Below are 22364 nucleotides of genomic sequence, written 5' to 3'. Positions count from 1 at the left end.
GAGATGAGTTAGTTGGAAGGCAACTGCAACAATCCAAGAGGGAAATGATGGTGACTTAGACCAGTGTTGGTGGTGGCAATGTTGATGGTGTAAAGTGATAGGATTCTGAATACTTTCTAAGGTGAAGCCAACAGATTCACTGTTGGACTGGATGGGGGATGAGAGAGAAAGATGGCCTGAGCAACTGGAAGGGGCCTTATGATAGATGGCCTGAGCAACTGGAAGGGGCTACAGATAGGGTAGTGGAAGTGGGAATGTGGTATTAGGAAATCCTCTTCCCCCGAAGGAAATGGTCATAGAAGAACAATAATAATCACAGTATTAGGAAATGGTATCCTGGCTACTTCATGCCAATGGCCTATTCCATCTGCTCCTCTGCAGGCTGTCTCTGACAGTGGCTAAAAGGCACTCTCTAAAATGACAACCCCCTGAACCTAGGGTTGGAAAATCACAATGTATTAGAGCTGGAGAAAAATTAGATATTCCAAATCACCCATATTTATTATGGGTTATCATCTCATTTATTTAAATCCTACTTTTTTTTTTTTTTTTTTGCTTTTAATGAGTTTCATAAATTTGTTACTTGAAGTATTAAGTTTCAGGACTTTTAAAAATTTCTCCCTACATTTTACAAACCTAGAGTACATTCTTTATTTTTTATAATTCTCGGATATCATGAATCCATGCTGTCCTAGACTCATTATTTTAGATTTTGGCCTTATCCCTTTTTAGTTTCTGTTTACAGTGTATTTGATTAACTCTTTGTGTACATACATTATTGGACTTAATTCTCATAAGAACTCTGGAAGGTAGAATAGACACTATCTTAATCTTATAGATAAGGAAAACAAAGGGAGAGGTTAATTTGTGACAAAATCAGAACCCAAGTATAATTTCTGACTCTTGCCATAGTATGTTTTTTCTCGACCAGATCACTTTCTTTCCCATTTCCTTCCTTCCTTAATTATCCTTCTCTGGATACTTTGGTTTTGTCCTTGAGATGAGATGAATGCCCGAACTACTTGGCATTCTTTCTAGGGAGGTTTTTAAAGTAAGGACAAGATAATGCTTTTTGGTTTTCTGATTTTCTTTATTATTTTTTCTGACAATGTTTAAAAAATTACTTTTGGGCTTATCTTTGCTTTTCATTTGTTTTAGGAATTGCAGGAACTGCAGAACATAGGAATGCTGTTTTAATAAAATGGTTTACAATGGCTACTTAAATAGTCTTCTCGTCATAATGAATTCTCCTGAATACAATAAATGTAATCTAAGTTACCTCATACTGGCCACACAATAAAGTTCACGTGCCATGTTTCTGTTTTCACTTGCACAAATTTCTTGTAGATCTTCCCACAAATCTGGCATTAAACTGTGTCTACAAGTGCTGTTTCAATTGTTAAGCTGTTGGAATCTCTATTAAAATTTCTTTGACCAAGGCAAGCAACTGTTTTCCCAGAGCAAACAAAATGACACATAGTCTCTGAAAATCATTTTTTCTTTTATTAAAGATTTTATTTATTTATTCATGAGAGACACAGAGAGAAGGCAAAGTCACAGGCAGAGGAAGAAGCAGACTCCCTACAGGGAGTCTGAGTTGGGATTCGATCCCAGGACCCCAGGATCACAGCCTGAGCCAAGGGTAGATGCTGGACCACTGAGCCACCCAGCTGCCCCTAAACTCTGAAAGTTTTGAGTGTGATAAATATGTAAGGGAAGGAAGAATAGTTCAACTTTTTTCAAAAGGTTTTTTTTTTTTCACAAAGCGTCACACCCCAAATTAATAACGCTGACATGAAAGAAACATTCACTGTAGCAAGGAGGAATAGTCATGTCCCACAACAGAATTAAAGATAGTACGTAGGAAGTGTAAATGGGCTTATTTCGGAAGATACAGTCAAAACAGCTTTTTCATACTTTGACAGTTATATAGAGAGCCTCCAAATTATTATACTATGCTGTGCTCTCTTTTTTTCCTGTTTCTTTGGAATTTTCTATTGTGGACAAAAATGCTTAACTTCCTGGAATGTTTTCTAGCGTAGTTGTCTTAATTCTTAGTCCACCCTAAAGTGGCTTTGTGGCTTTTGTATAACTCAGGCTTTCTTACCTGCTTGCCTTAATTCAACCTATTTCTTATTCTGGGAAGGTCCTCACCTCCTGTTCAAGGTAAAGCCTCCAGAAAGCCGTCCTGAGCTCCCGAAGTGCTCTCCTTTCTTTCATCGATTCCACATCTGGTGCAATCTTGTGTTGCTTTTTTTTTTTTTTTTTTTTCATCCCTACTTGGGGTGGGGGTGGGGGATTGCAGCCTCTTCTGGACAGCAATTTTTTATTTTATTATTATTATTATTTTTTAATGGACAGCAGTTTGTATTCTCCATACACTTATCATCGTAACTCATGCTTTTTTTTTGTTTTGTTTTGTTTTTGTTTTGTTTAATGAAATGAGGGCGACCGCTGAGAAATCCGTCTTTGGACGGATGCACACGGTCCATCCACTGATCGTGCATCTCGGGCTCGGCCTTTCCCACGGCAGCTGTACCTGCTCTCAAGACATCTGAGCGTGTGCCCTGTTTAAAACGATGTCCGCTCCTCACATGCAGAAAGCAGACGTGGAAGGAACCCATTTCAGGTGCTCTGCCCACGAGGAGTTGGAGGCTGGAGGCTGGAGGCCAACTAATCAGGGCTACCGTTGGGGGAGCGTGTGACCGGGTAACATCAATACGTCGTTAACTCCGAGCGCCCACGGGGTCACCTACCTCTTACTTAGGTCTCGAATCTCGGTCAGCCCAGGGGTGGTTCCGTGACTGCACATCACTACCAAGGCCCTCGCCAGCGCTGGCGTCTCGGGGTCCAGCGCCGCGGAGGGGGGCCGCGCGGGCCGCAGGATGCCCCGCCCCCCCAGCCCATCCCCCGTCCCGCGACCCTGACCCGCGACCCCGGGCGCCGCCGCGCTGCATGCTGGGAGTTGTAGTTCCGGCTGGCGGCGCCCGGAAGGACGGAATGGGGCCCCGGAGTCTCCGGCAGCCCTCTCCCTAGCGGAGGTCGCCTTCTTCCTCCGGCTCCCTGTCGTTCCCTCCGGCGTCGCCTTCTGTGAGCGCGGCTTCGTCTGTGCCGCCGTTTCTCTCTCGGGTTTCAATAAAGTTTTCCTCTTCCCTTGTTCAGAGCTCAAGATGGCGGCCTCCTGGTCGCCCTCGGTTACCCTGCGCTTAGTGCAGACCCGGCTGAGAGGGAGATGTGTGGGGTGCGGGGCCCGGGCCGCTGCCCTCGCCCCGCCGGCCGCCGCCCCGGGAAACTCCTTTCGGAAAGGTCAGTGACTGTGCCACGAGTAGGCCGGGCCCCTGCACTGTGAGGGGGAAGCCCCGGTCAGCCTCCCTCCCGCCTGTCGGCCCCGGTTGCCCCCTGATTGCACGGCTTCCGGGGCTTGGGGGGGCCCCCGGGGCGCTCCAGCCTCCCTCGTCCCGGTCGGGCCGCCCGCGAGGCCAGCACTGGAGGAAGCTGAGCCCCGCTCCCCTTCCCCTCCCTCCTCCCTCCTCTCCCCCCTCCTCCCCCCTTCCTCCTTCCCCCTTCCCTCCCCTCCCTCCCCCTTCCTTCTCCCTCCTTCCCCTTCCTTCTCCCTCTTCCCCCTCCTCTTCCCCCTCCTCTCCCTCCCTTCCCCCTCCTCTTCCCCCTCCCCCTCCCTTCCCCCTCCTCTCCTTCCCTTCTCCCTCCTCCCCTCCCTCCCTCTCCCTCCCCCCTTCTTCCCCGTCCCTCCTCCTCCCTCCCTTACTTCTCTTCTCCCTCCCTCTCCCTCCTCCCTCCCTTCTCCCTCCCCCTCCCAACCTCCCTTCTCCCTCCTTCCCCCTTCCCTCCCCCTCCCTCCCTTCTCCCTCTCCCTCCTCCCTCCCCCTCCCTCCCTTCTCCCTCTCCCTCCTCCCTCCCCTCCCTCTCTTCTCCCTCCCTTCTCCCTCTCCCTCCTCCTCCCTCCCTTCTCCTCCCTCCTTCTTCTCCCTCCCTCTCCCTCCCTCCCACCCCCTCCCCTTCTCCCTACTCCCTCTGCCCCCCACCCCTGCAGCCTGGGGCCCCTGCGCCTCATCCGTGCTCCGAGTGCTCCACGCCTCGGACTTCTGCGGGCCAGGCTGGCCCCCGGGATTCTGGGGACCCGGGTGTCGACATATCTCCCAGCGAAGAGTCCATTCTTCTAGCTCTTTTCAAGTCACCAGAGGAGGCTTCGGTGGGAGGGCTTTTGTCACTGGGCCTGCTCCAGTTAGTTATTGATTCAAATCCTTACGTGTCCGTAAGCGAATGAACATGTATCCTGAGCAACTGAGTCTGATTCCACTGCTGCCCTCCTATGCTCCCCTCGCACTGCTGCGGCCGAAGCAGGGGGCCAGGTGGCTCGCTCCCTCAGCACGAGGCCCAGGGTTGGGGGCCAGGTGGGCAAGGTATATTTTCTGAACGAATGAGGTTATTCTTATTGTCTCTTCCATCCACATAGTCACGTTTTCTTTTTTCTCATCTCCAGGCCCCCTTCTTCTGGGTCTTACTTGACAGAGAGACAGAGCACGAGTTGGGAGAGCTGCAGGCAGAGGCAGAGGGAGAAGCAGGCTCCCTCAATGTGACCTGAGCCCAAGGCAGATGCTTAACCAACCGAGCCATCCAGGCTCCCCTTCTGTGTCTGTTTTTTTTTTTGGATTTTGTTTATTCATGAGAGACACAGAGAGATGGGCAGGCTCCTTGTGGGGAGCCTGATGTGGGACTCGATCCCAGGACCCCAGGATCATGACCTGAGCCAAAGGCAGACACTTAACCACTGACACCCAGGTGCCCGGTGTCTTAATAAATGGAGACTCATTGGCTTATCTAGCTGAAACTCTATCAGTCTTTATTAATTCTCATCAATGGAGTTGAGATTAGTACTAGAACTCTGATTAGGTCTCCTTAGGTTTTTCTGCAAAGCTTAGCATAAATCACTTACTACATAATGGAATATTTTGGTAGCATAAGGGTTGAGTCATAATACAAACTTTATTTTTTAAATTTGTGAAATAGGTTATAAAAGCAAATGATACAAGAAAGAATATGGTAAAATGTTCCACCCCGTCCCTTAGCCACTTAGTTTTCCTCCCCAGAGGCAACCTCTAATACTAGTTTCTTATGTATTCTTCCAGAGACATTCTCTGTATGAACAAACATATGTGTATAAGCATCTGTGGTTAAAAAATAAAGAAGTACTAACATACCTACCCTCTTGTACCTTTCTTTTTTTTCACTTAGTATGTCTTGGAAATCATTACTTATCAATACATACGGAATTTCCTCATTTTAAATAGTTAAAATAGAATTCTATGCATCTACCATATGAAAACTTAAGATTGAAGGAATATCATCATAATAACATAAGATTTCCCGAATGCTTATTCTGTTCCATGCAGTATGCTAAGTGCTTTCTACATCCATTATCTTATTTAATTCTTAGTATCCTCATTTTGGGGATGATAAATTCAAGGTTGCAGCAGTTATATGGCTAGTTAAGTGTCAGAACTTGTGGCTTCAAGTAAAGGCCATACTTAGATTTACATCTGACCCTAAAGGCTTTGCTATTAACCTGTATTCATATTTTTAAAAAATTGAATCGAGATTTTATTGCTTTCTGGGGCACCTGGGTGGCTCAGTCGGTTAAGCATCTTCCTTTATCTCAGGTCATGATCCCAGAGTCCTGGCATCAAGCACTGCATCGGGGAGTCTGCTCCTCTCTTTCTCTCCCTCTCCTCTGCTTGTACTCTTTCTCTATCTAAATAGATAAATAACACCTTGAAAAAAAAGTTTTTATTGCTTTAAGAATTATCGCATAGAATTTCAAAATCACTAGAAACCAAAGGGTTAATGGGACTAATTACAGCTGCAGGCTAATAAGTACTGCTGCAACTTTTCCTCCAGACCTTTTTCATTTGCCTTTAAATTTCCCTCCTCTTGGAAGCCTGGGTGGTTCAGCAGTAGAGCGTCTGCCTTTGGCTGGGGGGGCTGAGTCCCACATCGGGCTCTCTACATGGAGCCTGCTTCTCCTTCTGCCTGTGTCTTTGTCGTCCCCCCCCCCCCCCATGGATGAATAAATAAAATCTTTAAAAATGATTTTATTTATTCATCCATGAGAGACAGAGGCAGAGGTAGAGACACAGGCAGAGGGAGAAGCAGGCTCCATGCAGGAAGCCGATGAGGGACTGGATCCCGGGACTCCAGGATCACACCCTGGGCTGAAGGCAGGCGCTAAACTGCTAAACCGCCGAGCCACCCAAGGATCCCCAAATCTTAAAAAAAAATTTCCCTCCTTCAGAGAGGTGGATTTGAAGCATGCTCTCCCATCTCATGTGGCTGCCTCTGGAGTAAACCCTTTTCCTGCTGCCTACTTGATATCTCTGATGGTCTTTGCTCTACATTGGGCAGCCAAACTTGGGTTTTGTTACAGATTTGGCAAGCTAGCCAGGAGTTATTTGCCTGCCTGTGTGTGGTTTATTGGCTTCTGGTTGGTGATAGGGGCCTGGTGACAAGTCCAAGGAGCTGCCTAGGTTCTTTGCCCTAGGGACTGTCCCTGGGGCCCCACCCCAACTGGGTGCCTCTGACCTTTGGCACCTAATTCAACCCTTGTGGCAAGGAAACATTTTCTTGGATTCAGTTTGGACAGATGTTTCTTGGTGAGTAGTCCTTGGTGTGCGATGGCACGTCAGTTTATTTCTTCCTCCCGTTTGGTTTGGCTCTTAGATTTCTTCTTCCCATTCTGTTGCCTCCAAATAATGGTTCTCTTAGTCTCCCTTTCTTAAGAAAAGACTGACTAGGAAGCCATTTGGTTCAGTCGGTGAAGCTCTGACTTTTAGGGAATAATAGGAAACTAGGAAGCCATTTGGTTCAGTCTGTGAAGCCCAACTGATATTCACAGTGGTACTCCGGGCTTCATTTTTTTGTTGTTGCTGCAGCTTTTGAATAAAACAAGCTGTGTTCTGATTGGAGAATGGACAACTTCATCCTCACGTGCAGCGCTTTGGGTTGTATTCTCCAGAATTGATCAGTCATAACCTATCAGCTATTGTCTATTGCTGAGGACACCAGAAATTGGACTGCTTGCTTAAGGGAACAATTGGTCAGATTAAGCCACCAATTTGGCAAAGACTCCAAAAGGTTCTATTATGATGGCTTTAGTACCAGACATAGACTTAACTAAATACCAACCCAGTAATCCTGGGAGAACCTTAGAAGAGCTAAAGAATGGGATTTTTTATTTTTATTTTTATTTTTTTTAGGAATGGGAATTTGGACACCATGTTGATACTAAAGTCAGCTGGGACTAAAGTGAATCCTTATCCCAGAACATCTTATAGAAGAAGTGATTAACCACATTCAGCAAAGCATCCATTATGTTTAAGATACTACTCAAAAGTGTATTGTGGGTCCCAATTTTCAGAGAACTTTTAAAAAAATGTGACATTTGTGCTAAAAACCATTCTAAAACTGGCCCCCACCAGTTCTAAAAGGTGTACAATTTAGAGGTACCAAACCTGGAGAAGACTGGCAGGTAGACTTTACTATTATGCCAAAAACAACAGGTAGTTTTCTGTATTTCTTAGTATTTGTAAACACCTTTATTGCACTGAAGCTTTTCCATGCTGTTCAGAGAAGGCCTCAGAAGTTGTCAGGAACACTTCTAAGCAAGATTATTGCTAGGTTTGGATGGTTACTAACAATTCAGAGCAACAATGGAGTGACATTTGTGCCAAAATCACACAAGCAGTGTTGAGTGCCTTGACCATTCAATGGAAATTACATGCTTCCTGGAGAATCTGATTGGAAAAACAGAAAAAAATGAACTTTGGCAAAAGTATGCCAAGAAACCAACTTACCTTGAGAAGAAGCTTTGCTGGCTTCTCTGCTTTGGGTAAGAGTGGCCCCTAGAAGTAGGCTTGGTTTAAGCTCCTATGAGATGTTACATGGAAGACTCTCTTTACAGTCTTCATGACTTAGGAGTTCCTCATGGGACTCACGTTAGGGAATTGAATACTTTCAGTTATGTTCGCTATGTAAGTTTGCTTCCAGTAGGTTGATGTGCCGTTATACTGTCTGAATCCTGGAGACCTGGTATTATTAGGGACCAGGAAAAACAAGCACCTGGAGGGCTAGCTCCAACCTCAGTAGATAGGACCTTATGAGGTACTGTTGACCATCCATTCTAAAGTGAAACTAAAGGGAATTAAGCCATTTAGGATCATGACCTGAGCTGAAGGCAGACACTTACCCCACTGAGCCACCCAGGTGCCCAATAAAAAGAAAATTTACATTGAAATGTTTTTCAGTATTTAGAGTCTGATTTTAAAATGGGTCTTGTATCCCTCAATTTTGCATGGGGGTATTTACTGTTTACTGTATTCATCTGCATTTTTTTCATCTTTTCAAATCTACTCTTTTACTACTGTGTAATGTGAGAGAAGCACTGGCTTAATGTTAAATTAAAGGAGGAAATAGACCAAGAAAAGGAATGAGGGGAAAGGAAGAGCATAGTCTTTGTTTTTATGCCTCATCTAAGCTTTATGCTAGCCCTGGCTCCAAGATGTTTTGGAAACTAACTATGAAGAATTTAGGGATCATAATATGCTCTTCATCCAAACCAGCCTACCTGATTGCCTAACTTTAAATTCCTTAGGAAATACAACCTTATAAGTTCCATTTTGGGATATGTGTATTTATATTAGTTTATTAAAAATTTAAATTTAAATATGGTATTTTAGTGTAATTTAAATATATATGCTCAATTTTTATTTTATTCCCATTTTCTTTTAGGTCTAAGTGTATCTTCATGTAATGTAGAGGTTGTTCAACCTCCAGATAGTTAAGGGGAAACATTTTTTTAGAGATTAGAGTGGCCATGATGTGGGTGGAAAATGCCTCAAATTTGCCATTCAGTTGAAGCCTTGTATTAATTGTGTGTGTGTGTGTGGGGGGGGGTTGCGGAGGAGGAAGTGAATGAAACTGAGTCTCAGCCCTTGAATAGCTCACAGTATTGGAAGAGTGATGAAATTATAATAGCTAACATTGAGCCCTTTCTGTGTTCCAGGTGATCGATCTGCTGGCAGTTTTTCTCTCATAATTTAATCCATAAAAACCCTGTAAAATACTTTTACCTCTATTTCATAGAAAGATAAACATTCCAAATGGGATGTGAACCCAAGCACTCTTTGGTCCAGAACCACAAACTTAACCAATGTCTTCTAGCTCCTTAACATAACAATGGACATTAATAACCCATCATTTAGGCTCATTTTAGTGTTGTAGGATTATGGAGGTGAAAGCTCTGCTTGGAGAGGTGAGGATGTTGTAGTACAAGCATAGAAGTGGGCTGTACAAGCCTTTATTGGTTTATTGGCCCTCAGAGCAGCTAGAGATGAAGCTGGGAAGGTGGCCTGGGTCTGGTTAAAAGTCCTGTATAGTGTGCGAAGACATCTAGGCTCAGTAGGACGCTGGTGGAGGTTTCATAAATAAAAAACTTGTATCGGTGTTAGCATGATTATCATGGTGGTTATTTAGAAGGAAGTTGTAGTTCTGGAGAGAGCTGTTCATAGCCTGAATTACTGCTGTGGTGAGGTGGGAAGCAAGGAAGGGGATTCAGAGACAATTCTTTGGTAGAATTGCCGGACATTGGGGGAGACAAGGAAAGAGAAGAGTTGGATCAACTTAGGTTTCCTACTTTGGGTAATTTGATGGCATCAACATCCATCTGTCAAGGTTAACAAACCAAACACACAAAAAGTAGGGCCAGAGACATTTTAGGGAGAGATTCCATTTTGAACTTGTTAAATTTTAGGTGGTTATGACAGTTCTGGGTAAATAAGTTTAATTAGTTATAGGGAATATGAGGGTCTGAGACTAAGAAAGGAAATATGAGGATGGAAGAACTAGCCTGGGGATATTTGTAAAGTGAAAAAGAGAAAAGGCTAAGGGTGAGTCCTTGGGAAAATTGATATTTTATGAGAAGAACATGACTTGTTGGAGAGCATTAAGAGAGTCCTAGGAAAAGTAGAAGAGAAACCAAAGAGGAGAATGTTTCTAGGTTTTCTAAAATTGAAAATTAGTGTATCTGAAAATTCTATTTTGTTTAAGCTAGAAATTGTTTCATAGAGGCAGGTACTGTGAGAAGCCACATCTTGTTTGTTTTTTTAAAGATTTTATTTATTTATTCATGAAAGACACAGAGAGAGAGGCAGTGACACAGGCAGAGGGAGAAGCAGGCTCCATGTAGGGAGCCAGATGTGGGACTCAATCCCAGGACCCTGGGATCATGCCCTCAGCTAAAGGCAGACGTTCAACCGCTGAGCCACCCAGGCCTCCCAAGAAGCCACATCTTGTGATTTCCTCTCTAGTGTCCTTTTGTATCTCATCTCATTGTGGTGCTCTGGAGTAACCTTTTCCTGCTGCCAACTTGCTATCTCTGATGTCTTAGAACCATGGGCGCCCCCCCTAGGGTTTTGTTACCGATTTGGCAGCTAGCCAGGAGTAATTTGCTGCCTGTGTGTGGTTATTGGCTTTGGTTGGTGATAGGGGCCTGGTGACAAGTCCAAGGGAGCTGCCTAGGTTCTTTGCCTAGGGGACTTGTTCCCTGGGGCCCCACCCCAACTGGGTGCCTTGCTTTTGGCCCTAATTCAACTTGTGGCAAGGAGACACATTTTCTGGATTTCAGTTTGGACAATGTTTCTTGTGAGTCGTCCTTTGTTGTGCGATGGCACGGTAGTTTATTTCTTTCCCGTTTGGTTTGGCTCTTTAGCTTTTTCTTCCCTTCTGTTTGCTCCAACTAATGGTTCTTTAGTCTCCTTTCTTACGAAAAGGACTGACTCGGAAGCCATTTGGTTCAGTCGGTGAAGCTCTGGACTTTTAGGGAATAATAGGAAACTAGGAAGCCATTTGGTTCAGTCTGTGAAGCCCAACTGATATTCACAGTGGTACTCCGGGCTTCATTTTTTTGTTGTTGCTGCAGCTTTTGAATAAAACAAGCTGTGTTCTGATTGGAGAATGGACAACTTCATCCTCACGTGCAGCGCTTTGGGTTGTATTCTCCAGAATTGATCAGTCATAACCTATCAGCTATTGTCTATTGCTGAGGACACCAGAAATTGGACTGCTTGCTTAAGGGAACAATTGGTCAGATTAAGCCACCAATTTGGCAAAGACTCCAAAAGGTTCTATTATGATGGCTTTAGTACCAGACATAGACTTAACTAAATACCAACCCAGTAATCCTGGGAGAACCTTAGAAGAGCTAAAGAATGGGATTTTTTATTTTTATTTTTATTTTTTTTAGGAATGGGAATTTGGACACCATGTTGATACTAAAGTCAGCTGGGACTAAAGTGAATCCTTATCCCAGAACATCTTATAGAAGAAGTGATTAACCACATTCAGCAAAGCATCCATTATGTTTAAGATACTACTCAAAAGTGTATTGTGGGTCCCAATTTTCAGAGAACTTTTAAAAAAATGTGACATTTGTGCTAAAAACCATTCTAAAACTGGCCCCCACCAGTTCTAAAAGGTGTACAATTTAGAGGTACCAAACCTGGAGAAGACTGGCAGGTAGACTTTACTATTATGCCAAAAACAACAGGTAGTTTTCTGTATTTCTTAGTATTTGTAAACACCTTTATTGCACTGAAGCTTTTCCATGCTGTTCAGAGAAGGCCTCAGAAGTTGTCAGGAACACTTCTAAGCAAGATTATTGCTAGGTTTGGATGGTTACTAACAATTCAGAGCAACAATGGAGTGACATTTGTGCCAAAATCACACAAGCAGTGTTGAGTGCCTTGACCATTCAATGGAAATTACATGCTTCCTGGAGAATCTGATTGGAAAAACAGAAAAAAATGAACTTCGGCAAAAGTATGCCAAGAAACCAACTTACCTTGAGAAGAAGCTTTGCTGGCTTCTCTGCTTTGGGTAAGAGTGGCCCCTAGAAGTAGGCTTGGTTTAAGCTCCTATGAGATGTTACATGGAAGACTCTCTTTACAGTCTTCATGACTTAGGAGTTCCTCATGGGACTCACGTTAGGGAATTGAATACTTTCAGTTATGTTCGCTATGTAAGTTTGCTTCCAGTAGGTTGATGTGCCGTTATACTGTCTGAATCCTGGAGACCTGGTATTATTAGGGACCAGGAAAAACAAGCACCTGGAGGGCTAGCTCCAACCTCAGTAGATAGGACCTTATGAGGTACTGTTGACCATCCATTCTAAAGTGAAACTAAAGGGAATTAAGCCATTTAGGATCATGACCTGAGCTGAAGGCAGACACTTACCCCACTGAGCCACCCAGGTGCCCAATAAAAAGAAAATTTACATTGAAATGTTTTTCAGTATTTAGAGTCTGATTTTAAAATGGGTCTTGTATCCCTCAATTTTGCATGGGGGTATTTACTGTTTACTGTATTCATCTGCATTTTTTTCATCTTTTCAAATCTACTCTTTTACTACTGTGTAATGTGAGAGAAGCACTGGCTTAATGTTAAATTAAAGGAGGAAATAGACCAAGAAAAGGAATGAGGGGAAAGGAAGAGCATAGTCTTTGTTTTTATGCCTCATCTAAGCTTTATGCTAGCCCTGGCTCCAAGATGTTTTGGAAACTAACTATGAAGAATTTAGGGATCATAATATGCTCTTCATCCAAACCAGCCTACCTGATTGCCTAACTTTAAATTCCTTAGGAAATACAACCTTATAAGTTCCATTTTGGGATATGTGTATTTATATTAGTTTATTAAAAATTTAAATTTAAATATGGTATTTTAGTGTAATTTAAATATATATGCTCAATTTTTATTTTATTCCCATTTTCTTTTAGGTCTAAGTGTATCTTCATGTAATGTAGAGGTTGTTCAACCTCCAGATAGTTAAGGGGAAACATTTTTTTAGAGATTAGAGTGGCCATGATGTGGGTGGAAAATGCCTCAAATTTGCCATTCAGTTGAAGCCTTGTATTAATTGTGTGTGTGTGTGTGGGGGGGGGTTGCGGAGGAGGAAGTGAATGAAACTGAGTCTCAGCCCTTGAATAGCTCACAGTATTGGAAGAGTGATGAAATTATAATAGCTAACATTGAGCCCTTTCTGTGTTCCAGGTGATCGATCTGCTGGCAGTTTTTCTCTCATAATTTAATCCATAAAAACCCTGTAAAATACTTTTACCTCTATTTCATAGAAAGATAAACATTCCAAATGGGATGTGAACCCAAGCACTCTTTGGTCCAGAACCACAAACTTAACCAATGTCTTCTAGCTCCTTAACATAACAATGGACATTAATAACCCATCATTTAGGCTCATTTTAGTGTTGTAGGATTATGGAGGTGAAAGCTCTGCTTGGAGAGGTGAGGATGTTGTAGTACAAGCATAGAAGTGGGCTGTACAAGCCTTTATTGGTTTATTGGCCCTCAGAGCAGCTAGAGATGAAGCTGGGAAGGTGGCCTGGGTCTGGTTAAAAGTCCTGTATAGTGTGCGAAGACATCTAGGCTCAGTAGGACGCTGGTGGAGGTTTCATAAATAAAAAACTTGTATCGGTGTTAGCATGATTATCATGGTGGTTATTTAGAAGGAAGTTGTAGTTCTGGAGAGAGCTGTTCATAGCCTGAATTACTGCTGTGGTGAGGTGGGAAGCAAGGAAGGGGATTCAGAGACAATTCTTTGGTAGAATTGCCGGACATTGGGGGAGACAAGGAAAGAGAAGAGTTGGATCAACTTAGGTTTCCTAGTTTGGGTAATTTGATGGCATCAACATCCATCTGTCAAGGTTAACAAACCAAACACACAAAAAGTAGGGCCAGAGACATTTTAGGGAGAGATTCCATTTTGAACTTGTTAAATTTTAGGTGGTTATGACAGTTCTGGGTAAATAAGTTTAATTAGTTATAGGGAATATGAGGGTCTGAGACTAAGAAAGGAAATATGAGGATGGAAGAACTAGCCTGGGGATATTTGTAAAGTGAAAAAGAGAAAAGGCTAAGGGTGAGTCCTTGGGAAAATTGATATTTTATGAGAAGAACATGACCTTGTTGGAGAGCATTAAGAGAGTCCTAGGAAAAGTAGAAGAGAAACCAAAGAGGAGAATGTTTCTAGGTTTTCTAAAATTGAAAATTAGTGTATCTGAAAATTCTATTTTGTTTAAGCTAGAAATTGTTTCATAGAGGCAGGTACTGTGAGAAGCCACATCTTGTTTGTTTTTTTAAAGATTTTATTTATTTATTCATGAAAGACACAGAGAGAGAGGCAGTGACACAGGCAGAGGGAGAAGCAGGCTCCATGTAGGGAGCCAGATGTGGGACTCAATCCCAGGACCCTGGGATCATGCCCTCAGCTAAAGGCAGACGTTCAACCGCTGAGCCACCCAGGCCTCCCAAGAAGCCACATCTTGTGATTTCCTCTCTAGTGTCCTTTTGTATCTCATTATTAAATGATGACTCATGTTTATCCTTGGCTCCACAATCTCTTCTTTACTAGGTGTATACAGGAGATCTTGATTGGACATTTATATGAGAACTAATGAACCTCAACCAAAGGAATCGGTATAATTTATTGGCGGTATATATTAGTGATTAAGAAATGGGCTTTGGACTTTAGTACCCGATTAGATGAATATCCTTATGTGAAACCTCATGTTTCTTGGATTTCATTAACATCCATTTATTAGAAAAGAATGTTCATGCCTACTCTTGACACTGATAACTTTCTGATAATGGTTTTATCCAATTCGTTTTTAAAAAGCATAGCACAGGGGATCCCTGGGTGGCGCAGCGGTTTGGCGCCTGCCTTTGGCCCAGGGCGCGATCCTGGAGACCTGCGATCGAATCCCACATCGGGCTCCCGGTGCATGGAGCCTGCTTCTCCTTCTGCCTGTGTCTCTGCCTCTCTCTCTCTCTCTCTCTGTGACTATCATAAATAAATAAAAATTAAAAAAAAAAAAAAAATAAAAAATAAAAAGCATAGCACAGCTTATCACATAGGCATAGCTGGTACCCTAGGTGTAGTTCTAGGGTGGAGGGAGGGGCAGATAACCAAGGGTGGGTCTAAGAATAGAACTGATAGGAAGGAATATAAGAGGTCCAGAAGTGGGTGATTGATCTGTAGATTAGCACTGCTGTACACGTCAAGAGCTTCATTTTCTTTAAAAAAATAGAATTTAAATGGGGGCATAACTATTCTTTAGATTTTTCTTTTTACTGAAAGTATCACAGAAATAATAGGTGTTAAGTGTCTAGAAACTGGTAGTTCAGCCTTGGGCCTGGTATAGTAATATGTTCCATAAATTCTCTGACAAGTGATCTAGCCTCTATTTGAATATGTTTAAAACTTGTTCTCCTAGATCACTCATAATTTTCTCTGGCCTGTAACTAAGTTTTATTCTAATTTCTCTCTTAAAAACCCCTTTCTCTCTGTTCTTCCTGCTGTGTTATGTCTTCTTTACCTAAGGTCCTTGATTGAGGTCCCATTTCTGCATCTACTCTACTGGAGTTCCTGATACTTTAACCTTCAGATTCTTTTTCATAGCTTTTGTTCATTGTCTTGCTTGTACTGCCTTATTTCTTCTCTTCATTAAGCCCATTCTAGGAATTACTTTTTTTTTAAATTAATTAATTTTTTAAAATTTATTTTTTTAAAGATTTTATTTATTCATGAGACACACACACACACACACACACACAGAGAGAGAGAGAGAGAGAGAGAGGCAGAGACACAGGCAGAGGGAGAAGCAGGCTCCATGCCAGGAGCTCGATGCAGGACTTGATCCCGGGTCTCCAGGATCCCATCCTGGGCCAAAGGCAGGCGCTAAACCACTGAGCCACCCAGGGATCCCTATAGGAATTACTTTTCAATGCATTATCTATTCATGTTCTTGACCTGGTAGCAGTTTTCAACAACTTTTAAAGCCTGAGTATATAATTCTTAGAGTAGTTCCTTCATAGCTTCATAAGGCAACTATATCTTAAATGTAGACCATGTAGATTCCATTAAAAAATTCTTATGTGAGTGTGAGTATATAAAATTTAAAGTAAATGAACATAACAAATGTTATTTTTCTTTAGCACTTGAAAGAAAATAGATCCCTTAGATCTCATTATTAAATAGTGTATGAACAGAGTGAATATTAAGGAGTTACTCAGTATGCTAGGCCATGCCTATAATTACTTCAGAATAGCTTTATTCAGATTTTTAGGCGGTATTTTACTGATTTGTTATCATGAAATTTAAAGTACTATTTTTTTTCCTTTTGTAAAGTTATACACTGGCACATTAAGATTAACCAGCTTCTAAAGGAAAAGAATGATAACCAGCAAGCATTTAGTTTTAATTTTCATAATTTTTCTATTTAAATCAAAAGCACCCTTTTAAAGCCCCTAAATCAGCCTTTTATAAATAAAGTAAATCATCTTGTGATGCATTCCTTGATGATGGCTTATGTTGTTTTTCTAAAGAAAGAGTTTAATTAAGATTTGATTTTCTTCTGTTCTGCACTTTGTTTATTCATCACTGAATCAAACATGGGTCTTTAATGTCACTGGTAAGTCTGACATTTTGGGTCATTGATGACCATTGCAGTTTTCAAAAAAAACAGCTGAATATTTATATTTGGGATATGATTAGAACATAACAGCGTAAATAGGCTGCCTATGACCTTAGTATGGGCTTTTGTCATTGTAGGAGAACATTTCTGGTCAGTGGCCACTGTTTACAGTTTGTTAAAATCAACACAAATGTACAAATAACTCATGAATAATTGTGAACACGGTATTTGAATGGATGTTTAATAAATATGCATTAAAAATCTAATTACAGTAATGAAGTTTACAGCTGAAATTTTAATCCAGCCCTTTAGAAATATTAAATGTGCTTTTCCTGATTGTGCATTTTTCTCACAGCAGTTGGGTAAACATTTTAAACTGGAAATCTAAATTCCTTATATAGTTTTGATTTCATTTAACTAAGCATGTGTTCTTTTTTGGCAACAGTCTTCTTCCTCTTTGTGAAGAAGTGAACCTCCTTTTATTCCATAACTGTTACTTTGAAGAATTTTGATCAGTTCTATCTTAGGACTGATGAACATATGGGATACTAGATGAATAATAAAATGTGACCTGCAAAGACAAGATTGTGATTTTGGTTTCATTGATTGTATTGGGACAGTAATTTAGTTTGGTATTTCCATTTTCTCGTCTGTAGAAATGGGATTAATTATCCTAACTCTACCTTCCTTGCAGGTCATTTATGAGGCTCAAATAAGTTATTATGTGAGAAAGTACTTTGGAAAGTATAAGAATTTTTTTTTTAAAGATTTAATTTATTTATTCATGAGAGACACACAGAGAGAGGCAGAGACATAGGCAGAGGGAGAAGCAGGCTCCATGCAGGGACTCCAATGTGGGACTCTATCCCTGGTCTCCAGGATCACACCCTGGGCTGAAGGCGGCACTAAACTGCTGAGCCACCCGGGCTGCCCAACTATAAGAATTGTTAAATAAATGTGGACCTATGCTGGGAGTAATTGAAATATTATCAAAATGCTAGAGGTGGTAGATTCCAGTCAGCGAGTAGAAATGGAATGAATTCAAGTACAGAATTACTGAAGTAATTTTAACTTTGGGGAGGACTCCTTATCTTAACAATGGCAAAGGACCCAGTCTGATTTCAGTGCTTTGACTTCTAGAAAATGCAGTTTTGATTTTTTTTTTTCTTTAAGGTTGTGGAAAGGGCTTCTGTAGGTAACCAATGATAGTTTCTGTTCTTCTGGATTTACTGCTTTTTCTCTGGATACTTTGAATACCTAGAGGTTCTTTGTCATAATGTTTCAAAGAAAGCTATTAACTTTGATTTATAGTAGCAAGTAAAATATCTTCATTTAGTAAGAAATTGATACTGTTTTCAAAAGCAACTTAAGTAGTTGTGAATTATTTGCTGTTCAGAAAGCTATAAACAATATTTTAGGGGCACCTGGGTGGCTCAGTGTTGAGCATCTGTCTTTGGCTCTGGTTGTGATCCTGGGGTCCTGGGATTGAGTCCCTTATCAGGTGCCCTGCAGGAAGCCTGTTTCTCCCTCTGCCTATGTCTGCCTCTCTCTTTGTGTCTCTCATGAATAAATAAATAGAATTTAAAAAAAGATTTTATTTATTTATTCATGAGAGACACACACACACAGAGGCAGAGACACAGGCAGAGGGAGAAGCAGGCTCCATGCAGGGAGCCCGATGTGGGACTCGATCTCGGGTCTCCAGGATCACTCCCTGGGCTGAAGGCGGCGCTAAACCTCTGAGCCACCAGGGCTCTCAAATAAATAGAATCTTAAAAAAATATCAAAAGATAATATTTTATAGAATCAGAATAATAGAGGTGAATTCATGACCTCTGTGTCATATAGTCAAATAATGTTAGATAGGCATGTAGTTTCTACTTTAACTATTTCTTTCATTTTTGGGTAGCCCTACATGTTAGAAGATTCTTTTTAAAAATATTTTATTTACTTATTTTAGGTAATCTCTATACTCAACGTGGGAGTTGAATTCACGACCCCCAAAAAGTCTTGGGCTCCTCAGACTGAGCAGCCAGTTGCCCCTACACAATTGTTTAAGTAGAATGAAATTTGAGCTTTTCTTTACCTTCTTTCATTCATTTTTTAAAAATTTTTTTATTTATTTATGATAGTCACACAGAGAGAGAGAGAGAGAGGCAGAGACACAGGCAGAGGGAGAAGCAGGCTCCATGCACCGGGAGCCCGACGTGGGATTCAATCCCGGGTCTCTAGGATCGCGCCCTGGGCCAAAGGCAGGCGCCAAACCGCTGCGCCACCCAGGGATCCCCTTTCATTCATTTTGAATCTTTCCTCAGGCACAACATATATAACTAGTCCTAATTGCACATATGACAGTTATTTAAATGGATCAAGACTGATAATATCATTTACTTATTCATTCATTCATCAAATTTTTGGGTGCTTCCTTGTCCTGATTCCATTTGACAACCTTTCAAACATTAAACACTTAGATTTCTTCCATTCATTCATTTATCCCCTGAATATTTCTTGGTGCCATCTATATGCTAGACATGGGGAGTTGGATATTCTTACTATGTTGCTTCTCAGTGTCAACTGTCCCTTGTCCTATTAGTCAAATCTCATGACATCGTTTCTAGATCCCTAGAACTACTTCCCTTCTTGAGAATACAATCTACTTTCTGAATGTTACTCTGAAAATATGGTCTCCATATCTCAATATATTCCTTCAGATATGTCTGGCTGGAGTAGTGTTGTAGGTTACCTTTCCTGTGGCCTGTTATGTTCATGTCTCACCTTAAGACTCCTAGGGCTGTTAAGACAGATCTCTCCAATTTGTACTTGGTTAAGTTTTTCTTTTTAAAAAATATTATAAACATTTTTCATTAAATAAATATTATAACAGTATGTGTGTGGTAGAAAATATAGAAAACTATTAAGTATACTTAAAATATTAAAAAGTCGTGGGGTGCCTGGGGGTGGTTCAGTTGGGTAAGTGTCTGCCTTTGGCTCAGGTCATGATCCCAGAGTCCTGGGATCGAGTCCTGCATTGGGCTCCCTGCTCAGCGAGGAGTTTACTACTTCTCCCTCTGCCCCTCCCTTTGCTCACACTCTCTTTCTCTCTCAAATAACTTTTTCTTGGTTCATTTTTTTAAAATTTTATTTGAGGTGTAATATTCATTTAGAAAAGTACACATAGTTTTAAAGCCTATTGAATTTTCACAAAGAGAGTAGATCTGTGTAAATACGGACTAACTAAAGAAATAGAACATTTATAGTGCCTGAAAAAACTATTGTGCACCCTCTGAGTCACTAATCCTTTACTTGCAATGGTAATCAACATCCTGACAAATATTACTATTGATTTATTTTGCGTGTTTTTGAATTTTATATAAAAAGAATCATGATTCTGAAATATTTTACTTAACATTATGTTGGTGCGGTTCATCAGTCTTTTATATATAGCAACAGCTAATTCATTTGCTGGATATAATATGACACTGTATAGTTATACCACAATTTTCTTAAAGGTCTTTTATTTTTTTTTAATTGCAGTATAGTTGGCACACAACATTACAGTAGTTCCAGGTGTACACCATAGGGATTGGACAACTCTATATGTTTTGCTGTGCTCACCAAAAGTGTAGCTACTACTGGTCACTATACAATGCTATTACAATACCATTGATTATATTCCCTGTGCTGTATCTTTCATCTTCATCACTTACATGTTCTATAACTGGAAGCTTGTGCCTCCCAATCCTCTTCACCAATTTTGCCCGTTGCCCATCTTGTACTTTGGAAACCACCAGTTTGTTCTGCATTTATGGGTCTGTTTCTGCTTTTTCTTTGTTGTTCTTTTGTTTTTTAGGTTTCATGCATAAGTGAAATCATATAATATTCGTCTCTCTTATTTCATGTAGCATAATACTTTTGAGGTCCATCCATGTTGTTGCAAATGGAAAGATCTCATTCTTTTTTATAGTTAAGTAACATTCTATTGTGTATGTATATACACCATATCTTTTTTATCCATTCATCTATTGATGGATATTTAGGTTGCTCCATATCTTGGCTATTATAAATAATGCTTCAATAAACTAGGGGTGCATATATTTTTTCAAATTAGTGTTTTTGTTTTCTTTGGGTAAATACTAGTGGAATTACTGGATTGTATGCATTTCTATTTTTTAATCTTTTGCATTATTTCATACTGCTTCTTACAGTGGGTGTACCAATTTATATCCCACCAACAGTGCGTGAGGGTTCCTTTTTCTCCACATACTCACCAACACTTGTTTCCTGTCATTTTGATACTAGCCATTCTGACTGATGTAAGGGTTCTACCACAATTTTTAAATCCATTCTACAGTTTTAGATAATTGGGGTTGTTTCCAGTTTTAGGCTACTGCCATTCATAGTACTGTTCTGAGTGTTTGTACATATATTTTGGTGTAGATATGTATGCTTTCTGTTGGGCAGATGTTTGAGAATTGCTGGACCATACAATATATTTTCCTATTTAGTAGAAAAGGCCAGTTTTCCAAAATGATTACATAAATATATATTTCTACTAGCAGTATATGAGATTTTAGCTGCCTGTGTCCTCATCAATACTTGTGTTCTTTTTATTTTTAAAGATTTTATTTATTTATTCATGAGAGACACAGAGAGAGAGGCAGAGACACAGGCAGAGGGAGGAGCAGGCTCTATGCAGGGAGCCCGACGTGGAACTCAATCCCGGGTCCCCAGGATCAGGCCCTGGGCCGAAGGCAGGCGCTAAACCACTGAGCCACCTGGGCTGCCCAATACTTGTATTCTTTTTAATTGTAGTCACTCTACTGAATGTGTAGTGATACCTTATTGTGGTTTTATTTTGCTTTTCCCTGATGACCTTTGAGATTGACCATCATTTTTACATATTTATAGGACACTTGGATAGAATCTTCTGTGACATACCTTTTCACGTATTTGCCCATTTTCCTAATGCATTTTTTGTCTCTTTCTTTCTTTCTTTCTTTTTTTTTTTTTAAGATTTATTTATTTATTCATGAGAGACACAGACTGAGAGAGAGAGGCAGAGACACAGGCAGAGGGAGAAGCAGGCTCCATGCAGGGAGCCCAATGTGGGACCCAGTCCTGGATCCCAAGATCATGACCTGAGCTAAAGGCAGGTGCCCAACCGCTGAGCCACCCAGGCGTCCCTGTCTATTTCTTAATAATTGTAGTTCTTTATATATTTTGGATATTAGTCCTTTGTCAGATGTATAAGCTGTGTGTGTTTTCTCCTGGTCTGTGGCTTGCATTTTAAGTTTGTTTTTGTTTTTTCATTTTAGCTTTTTTAATGGAATTTTTTTCATGAACAGAAATAATTAATTGTAATGTCCATTTTTCAGCCTTTTTTTTTTTTTTTGGTAATCCTATTTAATAAATCTTTGCTTCCCTTTAGGTCATGAAGGTATTCTGATAGTTTTTAGAAGTTTTGTTTTACTTTTCACACTTTGATCCATGGTCCATCTGGAATTTTTGTATATGATGTTCAATTGGGTCAATATTCATTTTTTTTCATGTGGATCTTCATTGACCTGGAATATTTTTGAATAGAGCATCTTTTTACCAGGCTACTTCAGCACTACCTTTGACATAAATCCAGTGACCATATATATGTGGGTTTCTATTTTTTCCTTCAGTCTATTTTTATGCGAATGCCACAGTGCCCTAATTTTTTAGCTTTTTAACTTTAATATCCATCTGTATGAGTCCTCTAACTTCACTCTTTTTCAAGATTGACTAGATCCAAGTAGGCTGTCTGGTACCACAGCCACCTAG

At 40.9% G+C, this 22364-nt stretch overlaps 1 protein-coding gene across 2 annotated transcripts in view; it reads left to right on the top strand.

Annotated features, from left to right (window-relative positions):
• Window positions 1-2097: 2097 nt before the first annotated feature.
• The window catches only part of AFG1L (AFG1 like ATPase), a 205460-nt gene continuing 185193 nt past the window's right edge, over window positions 2098-22364 (top strand). Inside the window, exons 1-2 of one of the 2 annotated variants that reach the window (XM_041733206.1) lie at window positions 2098-2629; window positions 3163-3306. In XM_041733206.1, coding sequence (XP_041589140.1) covers window positions 3171-3306 — 136 coding nt within the window. In that variant the 5' untranslated portion in view covers window positions 2098-2629; window positions 3163-3170. Of the gene's footprint in view, window positions 2630-3003; window positions 3042-3162; window positions 3307-22364 lie in introns of those variants that run through there. The other variant, XM_041733278.1, reaches the window with a different exon arrangement.

This window comes from Vulpes lagopus, chromosome 1 (assembly GCF_018345385.1).
Source record: "Vulpes lagopus strain Blue_001 chromosome 1, ASM1834538v1, whole genome shotgun sequence".
In the NCBI taxonomy this organism is placed as follows: Eukaryota; Metazoa; Chordata; class Mammalia; order Carnivora; family Canidae; genus Vulpes; species Vulpes lagopus.
The sequence above is the reverse complement of the archived record's forward strand: the minus strand, read 5'-3'. Positions and strand labels throughout refer to the sequence as shown.